At 45.8% G+C, this 27,855-nt stretch overlaps 1 protein-coding gene across 3 annotated transcripts in view; it reads left to right on the top strand.

The window, feature by feature from the left end:
* The window catches only part of ATVPS33 (Sec1/munc18-like (SM) proteins superfamily), a 47,196-nt gene extending 19,886 nt beyond the window's left edge, over window positions 1–27,310 (top strand). For 2 of the 3 annotated variants that reach the window (XM_086806386.1, XM_086806387.1), the window contains 14 exons: window positions 18,829–18,885; window positions 18,991–19,085; window positions 19,376–19,427; window positions 19,536–19,592; window positions 19,761–19,823; window positions 21,969–22,078; window positions 23,287–23,409; window positions 24,877–24,958; window positions 25,103–25,173; window positions 25,287–25,367; window positions 26,275–26,332; window positions 26,423–26,475; window positions 26,724–26,832; window positions 26,987–27,310. In XM_086806386.1, coding sequence (XP_086662512.1) covers window positions 18,829–18,885; window positions 18,991–19,085; window positions 19,376–19,427; window positions 19,536–19,592; window positions 19,761–19,823; window positions 21,969–22,078; window positions 23,287–23,409; window positions 24,877–24,958; window positions 25,103–25,173; window positions 25,287–25,367; window positions 26,275–26,332; window positions 26,423–26,475; window positions 26,724–26,832; window positions 26,987–27,082 — 1,107 coding nt within the window. In that variant the 3' untranslated portion in view covers window positions 27,083–27,310. Of the gene's footprint in view, window positions 1–18,828; window positions 19,086–19,375; window positions 19,428–19,535; window positions 19,593–19,760; window positions 19,824–21,968; window positions 22,079–23,286; window positions 23,410–24,876; window positions 24,959–25,102; window positions 25,174–25,286; window positions 25,368–26,274; window positions 26,333–26,422; window positions 26,476–26,723; window positions 26,833–26,986 lie in introns of all 3 variants that reach the window. The other variant, XM_086806385.1, reaches the window with a different exon arrangement.
* Window positions 27,311–27,855: the final 545 nt, after the last annotated feature.

Below are 27,855 nucleotides of genomic sequence, written 5' to 3'. Positions count from 1 at the left end.
TACGCACCTGTGCACCTATTGCCCACCTGCTCACCCTAGTTGTAGGGTAGGGTTGTAACCCACCTCCAAGCAGGTAAGGGCTTGCACCTCATGGGGGTGGGGTTCGTGAAGAGCAACCTCTCAAACAGTCCAGCAGTTTGACATGGCTAGCAAGAAAACCTTCTCCGAAACCCTTATCTCCCCTCCTACCAAACCCAATGAAAAACCATCACCATGGGAGCGGTACCTCCTGAGCATGATTCAACATCTTCAGCAAACAAATTCAGCCTTGCAAAATGAACTACATCAGACAAAACAACATCTTTCAACCCTGGAGAAACAGATTAAGGAACAACACCATGAAAAAGAAAACAGGGAGGAAATCACACGGTAAATTTACTTGATCCACAGGGAGGAAATCACACAGGTAAATTTACTTGATCCACAGCCTAAAGAAATTCTCATTAAAGAAGTATTATCACAGATTAATGAAGAGAACGAGCAGCAATGGATTGCAAAAGAAATTAGGGTGGGTGGTTTATCAGAGGATTGGGAACAGGTGGAGGTATTGGAGGACGAGGAGATTGCGAATGATACTTATGTCCCGGAATGCGAGATTCTACAAAGAAAGCTGTGCAGAGCTATCCCTTTCATCGACATTGGAGATCCCTCAGTGGCAATCAAAGGAAAACATGTGGTTTTGAGGTACGCAGATATGAAAGACAAAATTAAAGTCATGAAGCAAACAAGGTCACTTAAGGGAACGAAGGTGTGGATGGCGGATGAACTCACAGCCACACAACTAAAAAACAGGAAACAAGAACTCAATAAAGTATACGAAGCAAGAAAACAAGGAAAATGGGTAGTCTACCGTAGAGGTAGAGCTGTTATTGCAGATTTCAGGACAACCAAACATGGTAGTAATGAAATTTCAGGACAACCAAACATGGTAGTAATGAAGAGTAGCTGCTAGAGAAATCCTTCATGTTATCTAGGATTCTCCTACGGTCATGTAGGGAATTTGAACTATTTTTAGTTTTATCTCTATTTTCATTTTGTTGCCCCCGAAGTGGAATGTAATCACATGGATGTATCTGATTAGTCCTATAGGTCAGATGTGGCCTCTAAAGGACGTTAATATAGTTTTCTTTTCTTTTCTTTTCTTTCTCTCTCTTCACTGTTCGCCCGTCGCTTCAGTGTTCGCTCGCCTCTCTCTCTCTCTCTCTCTCTCTCTCTCTCTCTCTTCGCCTCTCTCCCGCCTGGGCTGGCCCGCCTTCCTCACCGCCTCCCTTTCCCTACCCACCCTTCCTCAGGCCCCCAAGGCAGCAACATAACTCTCTCTCTCTCTCTCTCTCTTTCTCTCCTCCCTGCCTGTGGGAAGCGTTGTAGATGTGGGAAGCGTTGTAGAGTAAGCTCGAGGAATGGCTCCGAGTCTCCAAGAGAAGCTCGAGGCCCTCGAGACGGCAATGAAGGCACTAATCAAGGAGAACAAGAAGACATCCGATTCTAACCTCAATGAGGTGGAGAACAAACTACACTAGCACATCATGGCCCTCGAAGCACGGGTCACGGACCTTGAACAAGAGAACACAGCACTCAAGGAGGAGGTGAGTGCATTGAAAGTGGAAGTGGTAGCCATCAAGAACACCGAGAAGGAAGAAGGGGAGATCAATGACAACACTCTCACGGCCATCAAAGAAGAGATCTCCTTGGAGATCACAAAGAACATGGAGGGAAAACTCAAAGCCAAGCAGTCAGGATGGGTTGAGGTGGTGAAGAAGAACATCCATAAAGAAGTGAGGGAGGAGACTCAAAGGGAAGAACACCAAATCATTCACACCACCATTGAGGAGGAGAAGATGAGGCATGCCCGCCGCCTCAACATTCGAGTCACGGGTATAGCCGAGACATCCGACTCCACTCCCGAGAAAGATGGATAGCTTCTATGCATGAAGCTCAGCTATAGGGAAGAGGACCCTCTCCTCTTCACCAAAGCATGGAGAGCCGGGAAAGACTCAACACGCAAGCGAGCTCTCATCCTACAATTTGCAGGAGAGACGGAGAGGGTCACCTTCATGAGAAAGAGGGTGATTCTACGAGGATTACAGGGAGATCCCATCTATGTGGATGACGACCTTACAAGGATGCAGATAGAACACAGGAAAACATGCATGCCGAGAGTCCTACAGGTCCGGAAAGAGGGCAAGAGAGCATTCTATCGTGATGGCCGTGTCATCATCGATGGCAAGGCCACCGATTAGCGCCAGGCGGCCTATGGGACATCGGCTATGGAGGATCTAGATTCACAGATACACACAGCAGTTTGGAACTGCAATGGAGCACTTTGGACACATCCTGGGAGGATGGAGGAGGTCATGGAGGGATGGGACATCATACTACTTACAGAGACGCGCTAGAGCCCAGAGAGGGGGCTACCAAAGTAGAGGGCTATCAGTGGGAGTTTACATACAGGGACCACACGACAGAGCACATCGAGAGGATCTGGAGGTATAGCGGTACTCTTCAAGCGAGAGCTACAGGAGCGCCCTACAGGTGGCAGCACATGATCAGGAGGCTAGATACATGTGGATTAGACTGCAGCTCTCTGTAGACAGGGTGTTATACATTGCTCTATGCTACTTCTCTCCTAGAGGATCGAGATATGCCATGACAACAGAGGATGAGAGTAGAGGCGAGGAGGAGGACACAGGGCCATTGGGAGAGTCACCATATGCTGCCCGTTCAGATGAGATCATACACTACTCCAACCTGGGGGAAGTCCTCCTTATGGGGGACTTCAATGCACGGACACAGAACCGACAGTGCGACATTTATGATTTCGAGCACCCCGAGGTGATGCACACACTAGAGGTGGAGGACACGGGAGCTTGCAGGGTGTCAGAGGACATGGGGCCTGATAACACCAGATATGGTAATCACTTACTTGAGCTGGGAGAACAACACCATCTCGTTATTTATAAGGGGATGAGACAGTGGCAGGATTCAGGAGCATTGACATGCTTTCCACGATCAAGGGGGGGTAGCACAGTGGACTACATCATGGGGTCCATGGAGACCACATAGGCAGTGACATCTTTCACCATCCCCCCCTGTCCTATTGGTGCGGATCACACGTACCTCTTACTGTCACTGGCGAGCTCCACACCAGCACCCACACAGCCCACACAGGCATCGCACACAACCTTCTACTTCACCCATGACTTGGCAGACATATATGAGCATCATCTATATGACGGGCTATTCCAGATGGATCCCGTGTCACCTCTAGACACACTCACCACCCAGCTGTCATCTCTACTACATACGGCTGCCACCCACAGCTTCCCCCATCATACACACATTGCACATACAGATAGATCTGGGAGCATGCCCCAGAATCGGTGGTATGATGATGAGTGCAGAGAGCTATATAGACACCTCCGTGCCCAGAGAGCACTGGGGACCATTACACAGAGACAGGCGAGCCGACAGATGAGGATCCTCACACGCCGTAAGAGGCGTGCATATGAGGAGGCATAGTACTGGCATATATACCACCTACTCATGAGCAGAGATGCAGCCACTGCATGGCGCAGGATGAGAGAGCCTCGCCCCGATTGAGGATCCACACACATGGCACACATATGCAAAGAGCCTCTACCATATCCCTTAGCAGCCGCCCATACCACAGCCACAGGAATCCCGCCCTACCACCTCTACTTTCTTTACGGCCTCGATGGTAGAGAGAGCGTTACAACATGGGAGATCGGCTGACCACACAGGTATACAGAGTGAGCATCTTATTTATGCAGCTGACACACTGGGACCCTTTGTTGCTCACCTCTTTAATAGGGCACTAGTGGAGGGCCTACCAGTTGAGTGGACTATGCACACCATCATGCCTCTCCACAAAGCGGGAGACATGCTAGACCCCAGCAACTACAGGACTATCATGATTGCTCATACATTGGCCAAACTTTATGGCGCAGTGCTCGAGGCAGAGTTGAGCTCATATGCAGAGGAGGAGGGACTGCGAGCACCAGGGCAGGCTGGATTCCGACGAGCTTTCTCCACTATTGACCATATATTCACTCTGAGATGTTTGATTGACCAGGCTAGGGCGTGGGAGAAGAGATTATACTGCTGCTTTGTGGATTTCCGCAAAGCATTTGACACGGTGCCACGAGAGAGACTCTTCCAGCGCCTACAGTCATTGGGGATCCCATCAGAGATGGTTTGGGACATCTATGCTTTATATGAGCAGGTCTTAGGGCGCATACGATGCCCCGGGGGGCTATCTGATGTTATTGCTAGCACCATAGGTGTGAAGCAAGGATGCCCACTCTCTCCTACACTATTTGGGCTATACATCGATGAGGTGGCTGACTTCATTGGTCACGGTGGTGGGGACGGGGTAGACATCTCAGGTACCACAGTCCACATTATGCTATATGCAGATGATATTATTCTCGTCTCTGAGTCGCAGATGGGACTACAGCACCGTCTCCATGCACTCGATGACTTCTGCACATAGAGGGGGCTTATAGTGAACCTTGGGAAAACCAAGGCCATGATTTTCCACACCTTAGGGCCGGTTCGACGAGTGACAGCAGGCCATCTTCACGCTAGCAGGAGGACAGGTAGAGGTGGTAGACTCATATGTGTACCTGGGGATTACATTTACGACTCCGCCAGGAAGATTTACTATGGCACAGGAAGCCAGGGATAGACTAACACGAGGGTATGCAGCTCTGGCCATGCTAGAGAGACAGTGTCACCAGGCACACTTCCAAGAGCCCCGCATGAAGGGGTGGTTGTTTGACACACTAGTCACCCCTGCTTTGATGTATGCTGCAGCAGTATGGGCACCTGGGCTCGCCACCTCCACATGGTCTCAGATAGAGAGGCCTCAGATTCTCATGCTCTCATGGATGATCCGCAACAAACCCTCCGTCCCACATGACATTGTCCGGACGGAGTTTGCTGCACCTCCTATGCTAGTAGAGGCCCTCTTCTAGACGATCTGCTTCATACAGAGGATCAGAGATATGCCATCAGATCGACTCTCACATAGAGCTTTTGAGGCATCCAGGCAGCTCGCAGGGAGTGGAGATAGGAGATCATGGTATTCACAGATGATACAGTGGCTCACTTAGCATGGTCTTGACATAGATCACCTGCCACCTTTCCAGTATGATATACATGCACCACACATCCAGCTCTCTCACAGTGAGAGGAACAGTCTCCTTCGGCAGGATTTATGGCAGCGATATACTCAAGAGACTTGGATTACACCCAGTCAGCCTCTACCGCCGAAGATGCTATACACAGAGATCAGTTTATGCGTATCTCAGCGGATGGATTCATACAGAGACCTGGATACATGGATGTGTACATGCCTCACAGTGCCGGAGTGGTGATTGGCCAACTCAGAGTGTCATCACACCAGCTTGAGATTGAGGTAAGTAGGGCAGCACGGATCCCCAGAGCAGAGAGGATATGCAGACTATGCCAGGAGGAGGTTGAGAGTGAGGAACATTATGTATGCAGATGCAGAGCATATAGTGTCATTAGAGAGAGATACACCACCATCTTCAGTGGACATCCCTCACTCTGCTAGATCATGGAGTCTGTAGACCAGCGCAGATTTGGCCAGTTCTTGCTAGAGACACAGCGCCACAGAGAGAGACTGCTACGGACTCATACCATAGGGAGAGGTGGGCGACAGCTCCAGCTCACTGATTTCTTCCAGAGATCTATCCCAGTGCCTATTCTGACACAGGAGGGGGTTACACTTCAGCACGCTGCGGACCTCTGAGCCAGACGGAGACCGAGAGCACCAAGCTACCAGACTCCCAGACTACATCAGAGGGAGATCACAGAGATACGGGCTCGACATCAGCACCATATCCAGGAGCGGCTAGCTCACTTACACTCACACCCGGAGATCATGCTCCAAGGTATTTTTGCCTCGCCATCGCCTATGTATCACATATTACACCCCCATTATGGTACTGGTTGGAGCTAGACAGATCTGCATTGCATTCTTGTATACCCTGCGCATATAGGTTGCATACTGAGCCTCTAGCAGTAGTGCTCCATCCATCACACCCCCATCTAGCTCAGTACTTTCATAGTTTATTTCATGTTCATTTTGTCCTTTTTTTTCTGGACATCCAGAATACATTGACAGTTGTACATTGATTTGTCTCATAGGTCGAGTTCGGCCTCTAGTAGACGTTAATACAGCTTTCTTTCTTTCTTTCTTTCTTTCTCTCCAGTGCTGGCCATACAGAGGGCTGCTATCCTTTTCTCAGAACCGGACGTAGTGTTGCCCTTCTTTTCTCTCTTTTGACTGGCTGCACACAGCACAGCAGCAGCAGAAACTTCTCTCTCATGTTGAGAAGCTGGTCGCCAGCCTTGTACAGTATCTGCTAACCACCTCCAAAGTGGTCGACTGCTGGCTGTACCTACAGCCGTACAGTGAGCCACACATGTGACTTCAGCTGCTGTTCTCTCTCACAGTCCTAGCTGTGCAACGGGCAGATTTGGGGCTGACTTTTGGGACTGATTTGAGACAGCTATTGGTTCTGTTATATCTTGGCTGTGGATAGAGATCTAGGCATGAGCCTTGTTGATGCTTTGTGGAAAATCTAGTGCTATATGCACCGGCACCTTGAGTTCTTGTAAAGCTTCTACCGAATAAAGACGTTCCTAGGGGGGACCGGCCGTTCTGGCTCAGTGTGCTGTCTTTATATTGTTGTGGCTTCCTGCTATGTTATACTTTGTTTGTATACTTGAAGTGTTTTTCGTTTGTTCCGGGTCCCCAATTGGTTACACGCGACACAAAGGGGGCCTAGGCATCATCGGCCCCTCCATTCAGAGCCATGCCCTGTTGGGCAAGTTGATTGTTCGAGGTCTCCTTCCGAGAGTTGCCTTGGAAGGACTTCCTCCTGGCTAGGATCTCTGACTGCACTCCGATCTTGGGGGGCCCCTTGGCCTCAGAGCACGGGATGGATCTTCACAAAGATGTGGGCACGTGGCTTTAGCCCAACATTTGAGGACAGATTTGCAGCCAGTCTCTTGCGTACTTGGGAGCATCTTAGGCCAGCCCTATAGCAATCAGCTCCAGTAGCCTCTAAGGAGTGACTCTCACTCGGAGATTGGCTTGTATTCAGACAGCTACCCCCAGAGGCTCAGAAGAGAGGCCTTATTGGGATCTGGGGCAGAGACCGAGTTAGCCTTGACATCGACTCTTTCATCCCTAGCTCGGAACTTCGATTTGAAGATCAATCGCACACCAATCACCTTACGCTGCAGTGGTCTAGGCACCAAAATCCAAGTGCCATTCCGTTCAATAGCATCCAGCTTTGCCTGCATAGCACGATGCCAAGGCTCATGTGAAAGAGCCTCGTCCACAGAAGTGGGATCAGAAGGACCATTAATGATAGAGGACATAAGAGCATAATTAACAAACATGTTGCCCTCATGAACTTGTTTCCCTGTAACTCTGGAAGAACGCCGGAGAGAACTAGGTGGAGGAGCAGAAGGAATCTCACGTAACCCAGAATCACGAACTGTTTGATAATACCATCCAGGCACAAATAATCTCGAACTCGCTGGAGGAGGAGCAGAGTCATCATCATCTGACTGAGAATCCACAGCTGGAGGCAAAACAGAAGCAACGGAGGTGGAGGAAGAAGCTCACCACCCCCCTCTGAAGATGTAGGAGTCACATCGAACACCACATCACGGCTCACAACAACTTTGCTGGCCTGAGGATCATAAAGACGATATGCCTTGGACACAGTGCTGAATCCGAGAAAAGTCATGCGCTGAGACTTTGAGTCCAACTTGGAGCGATGCTCCTTAGGCACATGAACATACGCTGAACACCCAAATATCCAGAAATGAACAACGGACGGCTTCTCACCATGGAAAGCCTCATATGGAGTTTTATCGGGAAGAGCAGCAGTAGGAGACCTGTTCTGAATGTAGACAGCAGTGGAAGCTGCCTCAGCCTAGAAACGTCGAGGTAATGAAGAATGCTCAAGCATAGCACATCCCATCTCCATAATGGTCCTATTCTTCCTCTTTGCAACTCCATTCTGTGATGGACTATATGCTGTAGTAAGCTGTCTCCGAATGCCATGGGTCTTGCAATATTGCTGAAACTCGTGGGATGTGAACTCACCCCCTCTGTCGGTCCTGAGAGCCTTGACCGAGCGACCGGTCTCTTTTTCCACCTCAGCTCTCCAATCACAAAAGTGCTGAAAAGCCTCATCCTTGGTCTTTAGAAAGAAAACCCAAGTCTATCAGGAAAAGTCATCCACCATCACGAGCATGTACAACGCCTTACTCAAAGACGAGGTACTCATAGGACGACATAAGTCTGCATGAATGAGAGCAAGTGATGTTGAATATCTATGTGTCGCCTCCTTCGGAAAGGCGGGTCGGTGTTGCTTCCCCTGTAAACAAGAGGAACAAGCAGAAGATGGAGCCTTGATGGTCGGTAAACCCTCAACTAACCCATCCTTCGAAGCGCGCTGTAGAAGCTGATAGCTCAAATGGCTAAACTGAGCATGCCAAAGAGCAGAAGAAGCACCAGAAGAAAGCAGAGCGGTCAATTTGTACAGACCACTATCTTGGACTCCCTGATCCAAGATGCTACTAGTTGCCTTATCGCGAATGGTAATCTCATAACGAGAAAAGATCACCTCCGCACCCTGAGCTGTAAGAGCACTCACTGACAAAAGGTTAAAAGCCAAATCTGGAATATACAGAACGATAGAGAAGTACCTCTTGTCCTCGAAAGAGCGGAAGATGGGGATGGTGCCATGACCATGTACTGGCACGGAAGAAGAATCACCCAAAGTGATCTCGCTTGACCTGGTAGTGAAGTCCTCGAACCAATCTCGATGGGGTGTCATGTGAGCAGTAGCACCGCTATCCACAATCCACGACATAGTCACAAGGGAACGGGAACGTTTTGGGGAACGGATGACTGTTTGGAATGGGAACGAAAAGCTTGAATAAAAGGGAACGGAATCGGGAACGCCACATCATTGCATAAATGTGTTTATAAATTTACTTTATATATCTGTAAATGCTTTGGAAAGAGGCATAGTAAAGAAAGAACCTCAAACCATCTCAGTAGTGGCCATGATAATGCATAGATGTGTTCTACATGATACATAGTTCACTTATATTTCTTACATGGTCTGCGGTGCCATTTTGGAACGGGAACGGGAACGGCTATCTCTATGGAACGCGTTCCCCCGTTCCAAGAGCTTGGAACGACGTTCCCTTGTGACTATGATCCACGACCGTGACTGAGAAGTCACAAGAGCAAGTATACGACGAGTACTTGCTAATAGAAGAATGCCATCATTCTTCTTGGTCTGAGACACCGCTTTAGAGGAAAAGTTCTTTGCTGCATCATCCCGCTTCTTCTTGTGACATTGGGGTGATTTATGACTCTTCTTGCCACAATAATGACATTCAATGTCCTTGTTCTTAGAAGATTTGTTGTTGTCTTTATCCTCGTCGTTATCCTTGGAGTTCTTGTTAGAACCCCCTTTCCATTTCTTTTGTTGATTCTTCCCTTTATCTTGTGCTGCCAAAGCTCCATCAGGGCCACCAGAGGTGCCAGTCCGCTCCTCAAAGCGAGACTCAATCTGCATAACGGAGGGGAGAACTTCCTCCCAAGTAACTGGAACAGGACGAGGAGAAGAAACAAGAGACTGAAAATATGCATCAAACCTCTTTGGAAGCTTGGAGAGAAGCCGAATAGCCATGTCCTTTGTAGAGATGTCCTTGCCACAAACAGCAAGCTCGTCCCGGAGATCTTTCATCTTGGAGATGAAAGCAGATAAAGATGGAAAGGCGGAAACTGATAAGTTCATAAGTTGCTTTTCCAATGCCAAAATCCGACCCGGAGACTTAATCTCGTAGAGAGATTCAAAAGCCTTCCAAACTTCATGTCCAGCATCTGCTGTACGCACATGAGAGAACAGAATCCTGACAATTCAACATCAGAAAGGAGAAAATGCGACGATCATTCACCTGCCAAATATCAATCTGTGCCTGAGTCACACCATCGGAAGAAAGGGTGGGAGGGGTGGCATTGGCTGGTGTAACAAGCCAATCCCAAAGATCCATGCCACGCAAGGCCGATTTCACCTTCACCTTCCATAAGGTGTAGTTGGAACCATCGAACTTTGTAGACTTAGAGAACATATGAAGAGAAGTCGGAGGAGCCATCACAAAAGCTCCGACTGGGAAAATACCAAACGGGCTGGGAAAAATCCCAGAAAAATATGGAAAATAGGGGTGGCCAGCCCACAATCAAGGGCCATGCAAAAGGGACCAAAAGGATTCTAGAAATGGGCAGAAACTGGGGATGAATGTGCTAACATTCAGGTCTCTCACCTTTGTATTTCCACTCGAGATCTCATCAATCTTGAGGGGCCAAAAAGAGTGGGTGAGAGGATAGCCTTGTTTCAACACATTAGTGCTGGAAATCTGTTGCAATGTACCTCCTCCTCCTAGGGCTCTCTCTCGTCCAGCGACGGACTCATAGAGGGTGTTATGCTCCCAACCATGTCAGATGGGACTGTAGCTGCCGTAGGAGGCAGGCCCGGTGTACTCAAAAGCTTTGTGGAAATCCACAAAGCAGTAATAAATTCTCTTAAGTCATGCTCTATCCTCAATGATGGAACGGAGGGTGAAGATGTGGTCAAGGGTAGAGTAGCTCCTCTGAAAGCTTGCTTGTCTTGGGCTTATGGACAGCTTTATGGGCTTACGATTCAGCCATATGGGTTTATGGACAACTAAGCTATGTTGGCCAATATCCACATGGTTTACACACATTCGTGGTATTTTGGGGCTTCTTTTGATGAGCCCATGTGTATGGTCGAATGATGATTGTATCTGGATAATCCGGCATCTCCGGTGGGGAGAGTAAGGTCCTCATTTGGGTTATTCTATCGAAGCCCATAACAATCTCTTCTCGACTCATAACGAACTTGACAAAGAAGAGATAAGTACTTTTCCATTGTTGTTTGTCTGTTGTTTAGCAAATATGCATTTTGGATAAGTGATTACCCTTGTATGTGTATACAAGGAGAAGGGCAAGTTGTTTCAAGGAAACATTTTCAATGGTTGAAAAGCTTGGTATCTATGGTATACATGATTATCATATGGATTTTGGCTCCCTTCATTGGGATGTATTGCATTCATGGAGCACATGACAACTCATGGATCGAGGATTTTTCTATGGATTTCTATTGGCGCCCGAAATGCCTGTAAAACTATTAGTGGCCAAAATGCCTATAAACTGGTTGTAGTAGAAATGTTTATGGAGCACTAGGATATCTATGCCTGTGAGTGATTCTTATCTTATGCTACACACTTTGAGTCCCCTCTCTTCCAAGGTGTGTGGTCAGAGTACCAACACAGAGTGCAAGTGGTAGAGTGAACATGATGTCTGGTTGCAAGGGACTTATGTCTACGCCAGGGTCATGTGGACATGACGCGTGTTTGGTTGGGGACTTATGTCTATGCCAAGGATCATGTAGACTGACACCATGTGGGCAAGGGAACTTGTGTCCATGCCAAGTGTCAGTAGACTGGAATTTGGTATGCTGGGGACTGATATTTGCACTCAGAACTAGTGGACATTCTACATCTGCGTGCATGGTCAATTGGTTTTCTATTTCTTGGTCTGGTGTTCGCCTGTGTAAGCTTGGAAGCCAGTGGAGAGTAGCATTTGTTTGACTTACGTGACACTGGGGATTGGGAATGAGTAACTACTCCTTGGAGTTAGTGAATTCGACTTGGATTATGGATAGAGAGATATGATTTGGATATTTATATTATGGAGACTAATTAGTCTCGCCCATTTATTTAGGCCATGGTTATGATGTCTGCACTTATGGTACTGTTTTGTCTCGTCCATATATTTGGGCCATGGTTATGATATCTGGAATTATGGGACTATTTTGTCTCGCCCATTTATTTGGGACATGGTTATGATATGAGATTGTCTTGTCTCACCCACTTGATGGGACATGATTATATCTTGGATATATGGCTTGAAGCTTAAAGTTGCAGACAACTTTTAAGAAGCTGGGGAAAATATCACCAGTTCGGATATTTCCTACTATGAAAGGAGTCTGGTGGACTTGAGGATGTTGTGAGAAGCAAAAAGAGCCCCTCCTAAGCATGGTATGTAGATAAATGCAGTGTATGTATGGTGATGTGTGATCAATCCCAGGTGGCGAAAGACGACGCGTGGCATAGAATGTTTAGGCGCAGGTGCGCAAAATGGAAATAGTAACAACATGGTGATCCAAGGTAAACGGGTGGTTGATTTATCCAGAAGAAGCAAGGGTGGCGACTGCCTGCTGGCTGACATAGTCAGAATGAGTTGAGGAGATACAGGGCCATTTCTGTGTCAACTGAGCCTCAATATAATCAGCTAAAGATGAGGAGGGCATTCTCTGGCTAGTTTGAGTTTGGTAGAAGTATTTGCAGATCACAGTTGACAAATAGAGTTGTCAGCTGACAGCTGTAAGAAGGCTTGGTGATTTGAGTGATTTTTGTGGCAGCTGTGACTCAGTTGCTATCAGCTAGGAGTCCAAAAGGTTAGATCTATGTTTGCTTTAGTGGACTGAAGGCCTAGAGGTGCTAGCTGACATCATAGAAGAGAAGAAACCTGAGTCGGTAGGGTCAGTTTGAGCCATCCTTGAGAGGACAGGCAGTTCGGAGGCAGCTGTGGGTAAGCAGCTGTCAGCTGGAGGTCATAAATGTGATATCTTGATTAGTCTTAGGTAGCCTGAGGGTTGGGGAAGGTCAGAGGACACTTGTGTGAAGGTTTCTGTCTGAGAAGAGGCTTTTGAGTCAGTTTAGTCTATTTTCTGACAACCAGGTCTGTCCCAGATTGTATAGTCAGAAGGGAGTCTGAGGAATGTCAGCAGAGGGCAGTTAACTAGTATAGGGAGCTTCTGAAGCAAGGATATAAGGTCAGCTGACAATCAGAGGATATTTTGGAGGTCTGGAGGATAGTTTTCTGCCTGGGGAGTAGTGGAGGATTTCAGAATCAGATTTCAGGCAGTTCTGAGTCAGCTGAGGGTATATTTGGTCAGCTAGTTGTCAGCTGTGGTCAGGAGAGGCCAAAGGGTATATGATCAGAGCTTTTGGAGGAGGTCTAATTGGTGCCCTTGGAGCTGGGATTCAAGTGTCCCCCAGTTTTGATCCCACCGTGTCTTCTTCTTGTGTGCCTGGTCACAAGGGAACGGGAACGTTTTGGGGAACGGATGACTGTTTGGAACGGGAACGAAAAGCTTGAATAAAAGGGAACGGAATCGGGAACGCCACATCATTGCATAAATGTGTTTATAAATTTACTTTATATATCTGTAAATGCTTTGGAAAGACGCATAGTAAAGAAAGAACCTCAAACCATCTCAGTAGTGGCCATGATAATGCATAGATGTGTTCTACATGATACATAGTTCACTTATATTTCTTACATGGTCTGCGGTGCCATTTTGGAACGGGAACGGGAACGGCTATCTCTATGGAACGCGTTCCCCCGTTCCAAGAGCTTGGAACGACGTTCCCTTGTGACTACACTGCCTGTAGGTGGTGTAGTAGAGGCCATCACCCAGCCACCACAGATCATTTGGTGCCCCCACTGAGGATTAGAAGGTTTCTATTTAGGGCTTTGGTCAACAAGTCCACTTGCTGTTCAACTCAATACCCATGGCTGATTTCAGATTTGATGTGATCAGAGGTGAGAAGAATGAGGATGTTGCCCAGTTCCTTAGGAAAATTGAATTGGTGGCTTTAGGCAATGGAAGGGAAGATGATGCCTATAAGTTGAGGATGGCAGATCTGTTGTTGGAAGATGAAGCCAGGGAGGTTTGAATATGAAGCCATAGATGTTGAAAGAGGAAGCTGGGGCAGGTTGAAGGAAGCCTTGAGAGGAAGGTATGGGAAGCCAGAAAGACCTGAAGATCTATGGAGGGAGCTTAGCAAGTTGAACCACGAAGAGGATGAGGATATACTGGCCTTTGTGGATAGGTTTGAAGCTATCTGGAGAAGGGTTTTGAGAGCCTTGGGAGAAAACTATGTACCTCCAGATTTTCTGAAAAAGGATAAGTTTGTTGAAATGTTGCATGGGAGAATCAAGGAGAAGGTGAAGTTGAGAGATCCAAGAACTTTTGATGAAGCTGTAAGGTTGGCATCAGAACAGTGCCTTAAGAGGATAAGAGAGCAGGAGCTGGCAAGGAGAGAAAAGGAAGCAAGCAGGCCTATGGTGGCAGCTTTGCCAATAAATTTGTGTATGCAGAGGGAGGCCTATGTGGAAGCCCCAAGAGTTGAGGAACCAGGTAGAGGGCATAATGGACTATATCAAGAAATTCAAAAATTGACTGAGCAGGTTGGGTGTTTGAATTTTGCTGTGCTGGAGGTTCTTGGAGCTGATTGGGATCAGGTGGAGCCTCACGGGCTATGTGGAAATGTGAATTGGTTGGAGCTGTCATGGAAGGAGAAGAGTTTTCAGATAAGACTGATGATATAGATCTAGATCAGAGTCTGTTGGAAATGGAGACGGAAGTCCTTTGCACTGGAACTTTGGAACTGGATGCTAAGGTGCATGTTGAGGAAGCTGACACAGATTTGAAGGATTGGCTGAGGGAGGAAAGCGCCTGCATGTATTCTAGAGGTGACGGGGAGCCCAGGGGATGTTAAGGGTGATGCGTGTAGTCAAGTAGGGCTGAAGGATGATTCTCTATGTTTTGTTGGTACCTTTCTTGATGAGATCGGTGTTGACTGTTTTGTTGAAGTTGCTGGAACTGTGGATGATATTGAGTCTTTGGATGTGGGGTATGCAAGTATCCAGTTTAATGAAGGTAATATGTTTGGCTGTAACCTGAGTGATGCAGGACATTTTGGGAGTGTGCAGGGTGTGGATAACGTGAAGGAAAAGTATGGTGATGATCTTTATATAGATGCAGCTTTGGGGGGGGGGGGGGTGTGGGAAGGCGATGAAAAAACTTACCACTCTGCGTTGGAAGGTGATTGTCTTATGTATGCGAATGTTTTTGATGATGTACCTGAGAGTGGTCTGGATGGAAAGATTTTGGATGGAAAGAAGTGTCTGGGAAAGGGGAGAATGCTGTAGGATGGCAGGCTGTAGGTGAATGGTTACATAATGAAGTTTTATATGAAGGCTTGAAGGAGGCATGCAGAATTGATGAGAATTCAGAGTTTTGTGATGAATCAAGGGTACTTATAAATGGATGGAATGAAAAGAAGGCTGGCAGAAGGTCGATTTGGGTTGTGCTATTTGATAGGGGTAGGGTTTTGATGCTGTTTGCTAACAGTCTGCAGGTATTTAATCCAAGCGGTTGGATCAGAACAGATGGAAGACGGTGGAAGATATTTTTATATCCCTTTGATCCAGGGGGAAGTTGAAAATACTGGATCATGTTTATACTGTAAATAGAGTTGTTTAAAGTGGTTTGTGGAATAGAAGAGTTTGGAGCAGGAAGGAAAGAATGAAACACATGAATGTGTTTCAACCAGGGGGGTTGACTATATGTGAGAAGCAAAAAGAGCCCCTCCTAAGCATGGTGTGTACATAAATGCAGTGTATGTATGGTGATGTGTGATCAATCCCAGGTGGCGAAAGACAATGCGTGGCTGTAGAATGTTTAGGCGCAGGTGCGCAAAATGGAAATAGAAACAACATGGCGAACCAAGGTAGACGGGCGGTGGATTTATCCAGAAGAAGCAAGGGCGGTGATGCGAATTCAAAAAGCACGATTGATTTCTTTGGCGGGGGGCTCGAAGAGAAGGTAGGTGGAGCAACTACCAGAGGGTGAAGGCAAGTAAACTGCAGTGGAGTGGTCTCCTGCAAGGCTGGTTTGATTTATGGAAGACTGCAGACAGAAGGGCTACACAATGTGAGAAGGTTAGACTGGTCCAGAGCAGAGGGAGGCAGAAGATCAGAGGATAGGCTAAGAGGAGGGTCTCTTAGATTCTCTGTACAGAACCTGTGTTAGAGACATGGCCCTGGTCAAAACTGCTCGACGGCAGCAGCTGGATGTTTGATGATGCTGGTTTCTATGAAATTTCAAGTTGCGGATGAAGATTATACAGTGGAGAGCTTTTACTGAGATCAATCAGTGAAGAACCCTGAAGGCTTCTGTGTTTTCTTCTTTTCTTTTGAAGCCTCAAATCCCAAGGCTGTTTGGACACTGTAGTTTAGTCTATCTGGCAGAATCCAAGTGTATGGGTTGAATCAATTGTGTATGAATATAAAGTCTTTTGCTTGATGTTCTAGTTGTGGATTATGTGTTGTTTGACTGAGATCTTGGTGGTAGATCCTCTGTATGTGTCAGTCTGATAACTAGTGGGCTGCTGCTGACACGGTCAGAATGAGTTGAGGAGATGCAGGGCCATTTCTGTGTCAGCTGAGCTTCAATATAATCAGCTAAAGATGAGGAGGGCATCTTTTGGCTAGTTTGAGTTTGGTAGAAGTATTTGCAGGTCACAGTTGACAGCTGTAAGAAGACTTGGTGATCTGAGTGGTTTCTGTGGCAGCTGTGACTCAGTTGCTGTCAACTAGGAGTCCAAAAGGTTAGATCTATGTTTGCTTTGAGTGGACTGAAGGCCTAGAGGTGCTAGCTGACATAGAAGAGAAGAAACCTGAGTCAGCAGGGTCAGTTTGAGCCATCCTTGAGAGGACAGGCAGTTCGGAGGCAGCTGTGGGTCAGCAACTGTCAGCTGGAGGTCACAAATGTGATATCTTGATTAGTCTGGGATAGCTTGAGGGTTGGGGAAGACCAGAGGACACTTGTGTGAAGGTTTCTGTCTGAGAGGAGGCTTCTGAGTTAGTTTAGTCTATTTTCTGACAACCGGGTCTGTCCCAGAGTGTATAATCAGAAGGGAGTCTGATGAATGTCAGCAGAGGGTAGTTGACTAGTATAGGGAGCTTTTAAAGCAAGGATATAAGATCAGCTGACAGTTAGAGGATATTTTGGAGGTATGGAGGACAGTTTTCTACCTGGGGAATAGTGGAGGATTTCGGAAGCAGATTTCAGGCAGTTTTGAGTCAGCTGAGGGTATATTTGGTTAGCTAGTTGTCAGCTGTGGTCAGGAGAGGCCAAAGGGTATATGATCAGAGCTTTTGGAGGACATTGCTGACCTGGGAGGATAGTCAGAGGAGGCAGCTGAACCAGAAAGGAAGGTTGGGAGGGTGTAGAGCGGATCTATTGAGTCAGCTGGAGGGTTGTGGACAGGTGCAGGTCCGATTGGTGCCCTTGGAGTTACGATTCTAGTGTCCCCTAGTTTTGATTTGACTGTGTCTTCTTCTTGTGTCCCTGTAGGTGGTATAGTAGAGGCCATCACCCAGCCACCACACAACGTCTAAATATTTAGAAAGTACAAACTTTTAAGAAGTTGGGAAGAATGTCATGAGCCCGGATATTCCCAAGTATGAAAGGGTCTGGTGGACTCCAAATGTCTAATTATTTAGAAAGTACAAGCTTTGGGAATGGGGGATTATCTAGTACCAAAGATCTAGGGCCTGAAGCTTAGTCTAGGTGCCCGAGATGGTTTCTTGGACACAGAATGTGCATTGGAGCTCAAGTGTGGAAAGCATTTATGGTGAGCTCCAGAGGATTTGGGAGAGATCTAGTATTGAAACATGGTTCTACATGGTGCTCACATACATTTCTAATAAGGTGGAATACAAAGGAACACACACTAAAATCTAGGAGGGTTACTATTTTTTCACAATCTCCTATGGAAATTCTGTTTGTGTCATAACGTTCGTAAGCTTAAGCAAATGAGGAGACTTGCTAAAGCACCTGTTGACAGAAGGTCTAAGAGTTGAGATATTTTCAGAGGTGAAGTTTATGGGTGGGAACCATCACATGTGAACAACAATGGATCAAAGTGAGACAGTTGGCCTCACACTTGTCACGTTAGCTCTCCACTTGTCATTATAGTTTCTTGCCAGTCTAGCTCATGAGAGTCCTAAATCTATAAATAGGAGCCCTCTTCTCTTCATTTGAGTAGGCTCTATTGCTGCATACTAACCTCTATCATGTTGGCAACTCTTCTTTATTCTTGGTGGTTCTCTACTCCAAGGTTATAGCTCTCTACCACCGCTAGAGGCTGCCCTAGAGGCTTTGCTATTGCCATGGGGTATCGTATCTCGGCAATATTGGCTTATGGACAGCTTTATGGGCCAGCCATATGGGCTTATGGACAGTTTTATGGGCTTATGATTCAGCCATATGGGTTTATGGACAGCTATATGGGCTATTGGATAATGTTGGCCGGTATCCACATGGTTTACACAAATTCATGGTATTTTGGGCTTCTTTTGATGAGTCCATGTGTATGGTCGAGTGATGGTTGTATATGGATATTCCGGCATCTCCCGTGGGGAGAGTAAAGCCCTTAAAGCTTGTACATGATATTTTTCTCCTTGGGTAATAAAATACTCCGCCCGTTTGGGGGGGGGGGGGGGGTAGGCAGTCGGCCCGATCCAGTGGCTTCCGGCCTCTATGTGGTGTCCGATGTGGACATCTCTCTTTTACAGTTTTGTGGAATTAAGTGGCTTATGTTTAAGGCTATGGCCAAATTTAAGTGTTTAATTACATAAATGGTCAAGTGTTTTGAGAAACTCCTTCTACCCAATGCGGAGTTACAGTAGGTAAGGGTAATCTCCCCTACCAGTGAAAGGAAACAGCTTATAGTTTTTTTAAAGCTCTTTATCTGTCTAAGTTTGCAGAGTTGGTCTCTCAGATATACTCCTATTACTGGCAGGTTGATATGGTCACTCCTATGTGCTCACAGCTAACTTATGAAGGTCTTCTTGACGAGGTGGGCTTTTGTGATATCTTTGAACATGCTGTGTTAGTAGTCAGTTTACTTACTAACTTGGGCCAGATAATGATCTTTTTGTTTTTCTCTTTGTACTCTCTGCAGTTTCTGCATGTGAACAATGGAGTGGTGGAAGTAGATGCCTCAATTATGGGAGCACCTCAGGGTAGCAAGAAGATAAAAATACCACTTAATTCAAGGTGATGCTTAACATTAATTTAAATGATATAAACAGACCATGAACCCCCGCCCCCCCGATGACAATACCAAGGGCAACACATTTGGGCAATGCATTTGAAAACTTTGAAACAATGTAAAACAAGGATGTAGTGTTTTTTAAGGTGGTGGCTGGAGGGGTAATGCGGTTGAAAACTTTGAAAAAATGTAAAACAAGGATGTAGTGTTTTTTTTTTGGGGTGCCCAAAAATTATCAATATTGTTTAGGATCTAATACTAAAATTAGATGGTAGTGCTTATTTTGTCTGTCCAGTGATAAACTGTATAGGGAGCTCCGAGACCTCAATTTCGGTATTGTTGGCCAGGTTGGTATATGTGGTTTTTTTTAACTCTATTGAGGCTACTCGGACCTCTTTCTTGTGGTTAGATTGAAGTGATAGTAGATAAGAAAAGTGTGTTTGTTGGGGTTCTAGGTGCTGCAACAAAAGGCAACCAGCATGAAGAATGATTATGCGGAAGTGACAACCATGGTAAAAATGCACTCAATTAGGGTACCTTTTTACTGCATCAAGATATCTAACAAATTTGACCATGGTTTCCTCTTGTAAGTATAAGAAAGCTTCGCATGAACTCTGTTTTTTGAGAAGTAGAATGGCATTCTAAGATGGGCTTCGTGTTGAAACCTCATGTGAGTGCAGAACCAAAGTGTTTCGGACTTGAAAGATTTTGTGAAGAAGCTTAACGTACTTCCTGAGATGACGGTATGTCTTCCCAAAGTGAGCTTGTGGGATTCCATAACAAAGCACATGGTAGGAATAGTAATATTTTTTTTTGGCTATCATTTCACTTGGGGATAATATTCACAGGAAATTATTATTGCATAAATATAACATGAGTGGTTCCCTAAAAAGTGACCAATTGAGGGGTCTAGGTAGATGGTTGCCAAATCTAGCAGAGTATACACAAAGTGGGGAGAAAGAAAGAAAGAAAGATATATTAAACATCTACTAAAGACCCAGTGGGCCTATGAGACCATATTGATTCAATAATATCCATGGCATATCTCATCATGGAATAGAAAATAAAATAGGAACAAAACAAAACTATCTCACTGGAGATACAAAACTGTCCATGGAAATCTCATCATGGAATACCAAGAACATGAAACATGAGAGGAGCATCAGCCCCCAGATGGTATACCACTCTCCAAAATATCAAGCATGGGGCTAATGAGTATGGCCAAGAGGTCTCCCTCAGCTGTCACGTGGAAAGGTAGCTCGATGGCAATGGAGCATGTCCTAGATCTGGAGTTGATGAGGGGATCATGGCCGACGTCCGGGGGGCGAAGGGCATTGGGCACACTAGAAAGCGGAGGCCCGGTCCGAGGCAACTGCTCTTGAGTGAGGTGGGTCTAGAGTGTTGGGCTGGAGCTGTCGCAAGAATGTGTCCCTGTGTCTGTGGAGCTCGAGCTGGAAGATCCCTAGGCAACGTTGTTCCGGGAAGGTGATGATCTTGGAGAGTGGGTCAAATCCCTCATGGAACAGACAGTGAAATCTCTCGCGGATCTCATAGTATACTGGGCAACGACATATGTAATGCTCCTCTGTCTCAACCTGTGTGTGGCATAGTCGGCAGATCCTCTCCTCTCTGGGTCTCCATGTGAACTCCCCAGCTTTGAAAACGCGCTCAGCTCTTCGTGCCTCCACTCTGTATTTGGCCAATCGCAATCTGCATGGCATGGGACATGTGAACACTCTAGGTAGCCCGATTGCTGGATGAATCCATTCTTATTGAGTGTGAGGAAGTGATCTCTCTAGAAGTGCATCTTCGGTGGGAGCTCCATCGGTGTGATCCATGTGCAGTGGGTGTAGAGGCTGAGAAGATCCAACTGGATAATCCAATTGGTGTCCTCATGAGAGAGCCGGAGAAAAGGAGAGTCCAAAAAGTACTGAAGGGGTGGGAGGCGGTCCATGTGGAACCCATATCCTAAGAACCAAGTGGAAACTCGGGCATACCATATTCCTGGGTGGCCCTCGAGTGCTAGCTGTCTGGAGGACTCCAGGGCAAGCCTTGGGTACCTATGGGAATCCATGTGACTTATACGATGTGGAGGTATGTGACTGTGTGGAAGAGTGCATCCACTACCATCGGGGCTGCAGCAAACTCTGCCTGGATAATCTGGTGTGGGACTGATGGTTTTCTGCGGATCATATGGGAGAGCATCATGACTTGGGGCCTCTCAACTCGCTGCCCATCCTCATTGGATAAATCTGGCCCCTGAAAGGCTGCTCCATACATCAAGGCTTGTGTGACGAGGGTGTCTAAAAGCCAACCCTTCGTCGTGGGCTCCTGGAAATATGCTTGGAAGCATTTACGCTCAAGTAAGCTCAAGGCTGCATATCCTCGTGTCACTTTGGCATGTGCTGCGGGAAGCATGGTGAAGCGTGGGCCACTGAAAGTGACACCAAGGCAGACATAGGATGAGACAATCTCCACAAGATCCCCTCTGTATGTGAAGCTCAATCTGGATGTGAAGGGGCAGGAGGTATTGAGAACCAGAGATGGGACTTGGAATAGAGGTGGAGAGGAAGGGGGGAAGGTAATCGAGAGGGGGTGTTTGGAAAAAACCAATCAGTAGGTAGAAATGAAAACTTAAAGGAGGCCTTGGACATTGCCATATAGCTTTAAGGTTGGTACATGGAGCAATGCAAAATTTTATTTGTCTTCTGTTTTGTTGCCTTGGTCTCTTAATCTAGTTGTAGGCCTTTCCTTTAATAAGGTCCTACACTGTCCTATCATGTAGTCAATGGTAGTTTTGGGATAAAGACTTATGCAATTTTTTAGTTGTTGAAGTGAGTGCAGGCCAAATCATGGAAGCTTTTTTGAATTGGAGTGTTTTGCTGCAGAGACATATCAATCTGGCGCAGCATTTGTCCACAACATACACCAACAAGGCTTCTTTTCTTGAACGGCTTAGTATTGAGCAAACACTTGTTGAAGGTCTAAATTATGAAATGTGAGTATCTGGGATTTTTGTTTCCCATATTGAAGGCAAAAACTTAGAAGTATTCTTATATGCATGGCACATGCATACTACTTTTTCAAATGTGCGATTAATCAGTAGGAAATTGTCAGAGGCTGGTTATTATAATGAGTGGATAGGGCTTATCATTGTTCTCCAAATTCTGGACCAATCATTAGGAAATTGTCAGAGGCTGGTTGTTATAATGAGTGGATAGGGTTTAGCATTGTTCTCCAAATTCTGGACCTTGAGCTGCTTGCCAAGGCTTCCACAGCTCTTCGTGGACCATCATCTTCTGGCTATGGATGCATGCTCCAAGACCTCGCACATTGAAAGTGACTGCACATGGCTAGGAGAAGAGGCTGTAGATTGTCCCAGAGTCACCATCTGCTCTGCTGTATACCTTTTTGAATCTATACTAGGTGTACGTTATACTTGGTTGCACTGCAAAGGAAGATACTTTGGAGGATAATAGGACACCATCATCTTCTTATTTTTTCTTGACGTGCTATCCATTATCCTCCTTACGTAATCTCTTATGCAACGATCCATTGAGGTCTTCATCGACTCCATGAGAGAGAGGCGTACATCCAAGCTTCATCTCACCTCTTGACCACGATCCAAAGACTTTTACATGCCCCCTTAGGTATGTTCCACTCACTGCTTTTTTCCAGTATTTGAACATAACAAAGCCAGTCATTGTGCGGACTACAGTGACTTGAAAATTCTTGTATTTATTCAAGTGAGAAGCCCATGCACTGGTTTTCCAGGTGGTCCAGTAGCCTCTGTGCATGTGCTTAGCTAGCAGACAGTGAGAATGCTATTTGAGATTAGGGTCTTTACAGACACGTACCTCTGTCTGGTGGGCAGAGGAGTAAAGACCCTTAGTGCATTACATGTGGGAGGTTTGCAAAGCCTGTGATAGACCCAGCAGCGAGTTCCCAGGTCTTGTCCACTAGCCTTTGTGCATGTGGTTAGCTGGGAGATACATATCTGGCCTCATGGGTCATGGGTGGGGAATCGCTCCCCTCCATCCACCATCCGCTGTCTCATTAGCAGAGTTGTTGTCTGTAAAGACCCTTAGTGCAGTTTCGTGAGTGAGGTTTGGCAATGGATGAAATAGCTTACTCTGCAGTTTTTGGTTTGTATATGCTTTATTTGATTCTTTCAGCTCTTCTTTTGACGCTTGTGTGTGTGTGCAGTACGTTTGAATATATAGAAGCGATGATTCACAAGCAGGATCCCTTGGTCAGTGTGTTACGCCTTCTTGTATTGCTGTCTCTCACCAATGGTGGCCTTCCGAAAAAGCATTTCGACTACTTCAGGTTGGTCATTTCATTTAGTGATTCAAAATAGTTATTGATGCCAGTTGCACTTCGTAAGCATATACTCGATAAGATCGTTTCTTGGAATGCTTATTGGTGTTTGTTCTGGAAGTGAGAGAGTTTGGATGGTGGCACTGCAAACTAGGCGGGCCATCCATTGAACCTAAAGGAGGAGCTACTTATGCTGGTCCTGTTTCTCAACAAGACTACTGCAAACAAAGACTGTCCTACAGCCTCCCACACTCATATTAATGACACTGTTGTCCACAGAAGAAGCCTCTCCCTTCTGGGGAGACAGGCAGAGGTGGATAGTGGAAGGCACAGGCGCTGGGGATAGCCTTATCCGAGATTAGCTTCTTCTTCTTGCTAGAGGGCTGCAGATGGACTTCAGAGATCAGGAGCACAGCCCCCCAGCAGACGATCTCAGATGGAGGCCACCAGTAGCACCCTCTAGGCTACATTGTGACTGAGGATGGTGTACAGGCAGCACACCCATGCCTCTTTCTGGACCCAGGTAGGGGACAGTCAACCAGGATTACTTCGCCTCAGCAGGGTCCTTGCCAATACGACTAAGGAGTCCAGATGCGGGGATGGAGTCCGGACCACCCATCCTCTCCCCTTCTCCACGAAGTCCCTTGGATCGCCACAGGTCCTGTAGTCTCGGAACTCTTGGATTCCCACCTAGTCATCATCCAGGCCTCCCAGAATGATCTTGAAAGAGGTTGGTGACAGGAGATGTGCTATTGGGGACCCATCACCCTTCTCAGCAAAGATCCTGGGCAAAGCTATCAGTCTTTGCCTCTGACTTTTTGTCCCAGATATCACTCTTGGCATGCGACATCTTCACTTTCTGGGAGGTCACTGGGGCAGGGATGACCAGGATTTAGCAGCGTTCTGCCAGGCTTTGAGAAGGCCTGCAGGCTGCAACATATAGGATCAGTTGGGTTCTTAGAGGCCTGGGTCCAGGATTGCCACAAAATCGAGGACTCCATGAAAGGCACGCAGACACTTTAGACTTAAAGGGAAAACAAGAGCTGTTTTTGCATGGGGTGTTGCAATGGGGTCTCCTGAGAGAAGAGGGGGGTTCTTGTTTGCTTGATAGGGAAAACCACTAAGTGTGTCGGTGCTCTCAGATCCAGGCACCACTGAATGAGTTGATACCACCAGGAGGATTGTAGGAGTCTAAGCACATATAACACAATGGCTAGTTTGGCTGGGTTTTGGTAGCACCACACATCAATTTTGGCACACAGTTCCAGTGTTCATACAACCTATCCATTAATTAGACACTCCTCATTATCACTATCAGTAATGGCCCAGGGGCTTCCAGCTCCACCTTGTTATGTGTAGTGCATGTTGTGGAGTGATGATGTTGTGAATAAGCCAGCATGTGTTACACGTAAGCATTCTTGTAGAGAAACTTTGCCATCCTTGCAACTGATTTGCAACTGTCGGTTGTTTTTTCAGGAGGGAATTACTTCATAGCTATGGATTTGAGTACACGATTCTCTTAAGTAACTTAGAAAAAGCTGGCCTCGTGAAGAAACAAGTTAGTATTTATGAGGGATTTCGTGTTACTGTGCATCATTTGGTTGTCATAGAGGAAGCCATCACATGTGGCTCTTTTGGCTGCCAACTTTTGATGTTTGGATTGCTTTCCAGCATCAAACTTATTATTATCATTCATGTGTAGGAGGGGAAAAGTAATTGGCAACAATTAAAAAAAGGGATGAAGCTTGTAGTCGAAGATGTGGATGATGCTAGGTAAGCCACTCGTGCTCTTTCCTTTGGATGCATTGTAAATGCTTTTTATCTTAACAAAATTTTAATTTTAGTTTATGCCCCTTGATCTGAATATGTTCTATTTTATGATGCAGCCCGAATGATATTGCTTATGTCTTCTCGGGATATGCACCTTTAAGCATCAGATTAGTGGAGAATGCCCTCAAATGTGGCCGGTAATATATTTGCATTCCCTTGTGGTTCCATGTGTGTACTTTCCACAGTTAGGTACTTGTACTGGCTGGTTTTGGTAGAGTACAACTGGGCGAGGCCCTTTTAAAGCCATGTGTGTACTTTCCACAGTTGGGTACTTGCACTGCCTGGTTTTGGTAGAGTGCAACTGGGCAATGCCCTTTAAAATTTCAAAACCAGCCCACTATGCATACAAAGCTGTTGGAACTCGGGAGACAGGCATCCTTCACATAGTGAGCCATGAGAATGACATTGTCATTATACAAATGAGGAATACAAACAGGGAACACAAGCGAGGAGGATGACTGCTGGTCCAATTGCCTCACGTAGTTGAGCACTGCCTACCAATGCAGCCCGAAGAGATTAGGAGAGGGCCTCCTTGTTTCACCTCAAATTAGATTCATGAGTCCGTATCTCCCCTATTCATTTGGGAATCTCAGCCTTGAATCGTAGATATGGGTAACTAAGGTTGGGCAGAAAGAGCGCATCTCACTTGAAGAAACAGGAACCCAAAACGAACCCTTGCAAGCTTACAAAGGCATGGGCAATACAACACCCTTGGTTCATTGATGAGTCACACCGTGTATGCGCTGTGCCCGCTTGATTGGTTTTCCATCACAACTCCAGCTCCCATACACAGCTCATACAAATCCCGCACACAGCCCCTTTCTTTCCTTCACATTTTTCCCCTCTTTCCTTCAACTGACATATCATCCTTTTCTAAGGCCAAATTTGCCTAAGAGACCTAATCAGAATAATTACTGGTCCGTTTAAAAATTTAAAACGAAAAAGGCTGAAACTGTATATAAATTAGTGGGTTTGTTTTTTTCAGAACCTTGTGTCTGGCAAACAGTTTCAGTAAGCCATGCTTAAGTTTTTACCGTTTTTTAGGCATGCTGTTGACGGAGCAGTGAAACTTGTTCCAGGACCACATTTTGAACGAATACAGGTGGGTTGCCGATACAGTTTTCTCCTTTTTTCACCCGTGATATCTTTTTTTCTATCCACTTTGGATAACATTGCCATATCATGTGAGCAGGGTAATAACAGTGGTACTACTGAGGCCCCACATGAAGCAAGTGGCCAAGAGAGGTATAGCATAAGGGAGTTTTTTTTTTTTTTTTTGGCATCTACATTTTACATCCTTTGATAAAAATTAAAATAAGAACTTAAAAATAAAACTCATTGACATCTTGTAATGCAAGATCCTGATAGACTTATATACCTTGCCTCTTTTTGTTGTCCCTTCATTGTTTACCTTAGGTGTGCAGGCCTAACCGTGCATGTGCACTTTGTGCAAGAAAAGTATGTTGCTGATGGTTTTGAGATTACTTGTTTAGGCATGAAAACAGTGGAGTCACGGATGGAAGACGTTTGCTTGTTCTAGTGGTATTTATTGGAGGAGTCACTTTTGCTGAAATCTCAGCCCTTCGTTTTCTAAATGCGCAGGTAAATCTGATCTTGAAGTGAGTTTGCTGGTGGCAAAAAATCTTTTGGAAGTCTCAGCATCTGTTTGTGAATGCAATTGTATGTAAGAGGGGATGAAGTATGATTTGATGATAGCTATAACCAAGTATTTGTTTTTGAATGCAATTGTATGTAGGAGGGGATGAAGTATGATTTGATGATAGCTACAACTAAGCTCATCAATGGGACAAGCTTGCTCCAGACACTTGTGGAGGACCCAACGAAAGATTAAAAAGCTGTACAACGGGTTTTCCCTATCTATTTGTATATTAACAAATCAATTTATTTGAGGGATCAAGTAATGAGTAAAAGTTTTGTATGTTTCTTAATTTACGGGATTCAATTGGGAGTCTATTGTAAAAGAGTAACTTGAGTGTTGGCTTATTTGAATGTACAGTAGCATACAAATATCGTGACTTCCAATTTAAAAGAGACCAGTGTGGTTATCATTAGCTTAAAATATCCATTTGAGAAGGTGTGGCTCCTGCTTGCAGTGCATGTGTGCACGCTTATTGTTGAGTGTTTTGTGGAATGCTTGTACCTAATGGTGCAACAAAAGAGATATGTCCCGATTTCCGTATGGTTGTTGAGCTTCTTTGCCATGGTCATTTTGAGACAAACCTAACGCAGGATTGACTTTAAACATTTGAAACAATGTAGCATTTGACATGGTTTAACCATTTTCTAAGGGAGCGAACCTTGAGATTCTTGGTTCTGCCCTGCTCCGGGTCCTTCACTGGAGCTTTGCCTAAAGACAAAGCAGGCCCATTTCATGAAGTTTATGGTGCTGTTTACTAAGCTAGTTGGCAATTTTGGGGCTTTGAGGACCATCGGGCAGCTCTTCCTGTTTCTAGATTGTTATTTCTAATAATTAGTCCTGATCAACTTTGCATAAAAGGGTTTCTCTCAAGTGAATCTATCTCGCGAAGAGGTCTGGATGTAATTGGACACGTGTTTTACCCAAGTTGCAAAAAATACTTTTTTCTTTTCTTTTCTCTTTTTAAA

This window comes from Cibotium barometz, chromosome 12 (assembly GCF_041138505.1).
Source record: "Cibotium barometz isolate CiBa-2024 chromosome 12, ASM4113850v1, whole genome shotgun sequence".
Classification (NCBI taxonomy): Eukaryota; Viridiplantae; Streptophyta; class Polypodiopsida; order Cyatheales; family Cibotiaceae; genus Cibotium; species Cibotium barometz.
This window is presented reverse-complemented; position numbering and strand designations above follow the sequence as displayed.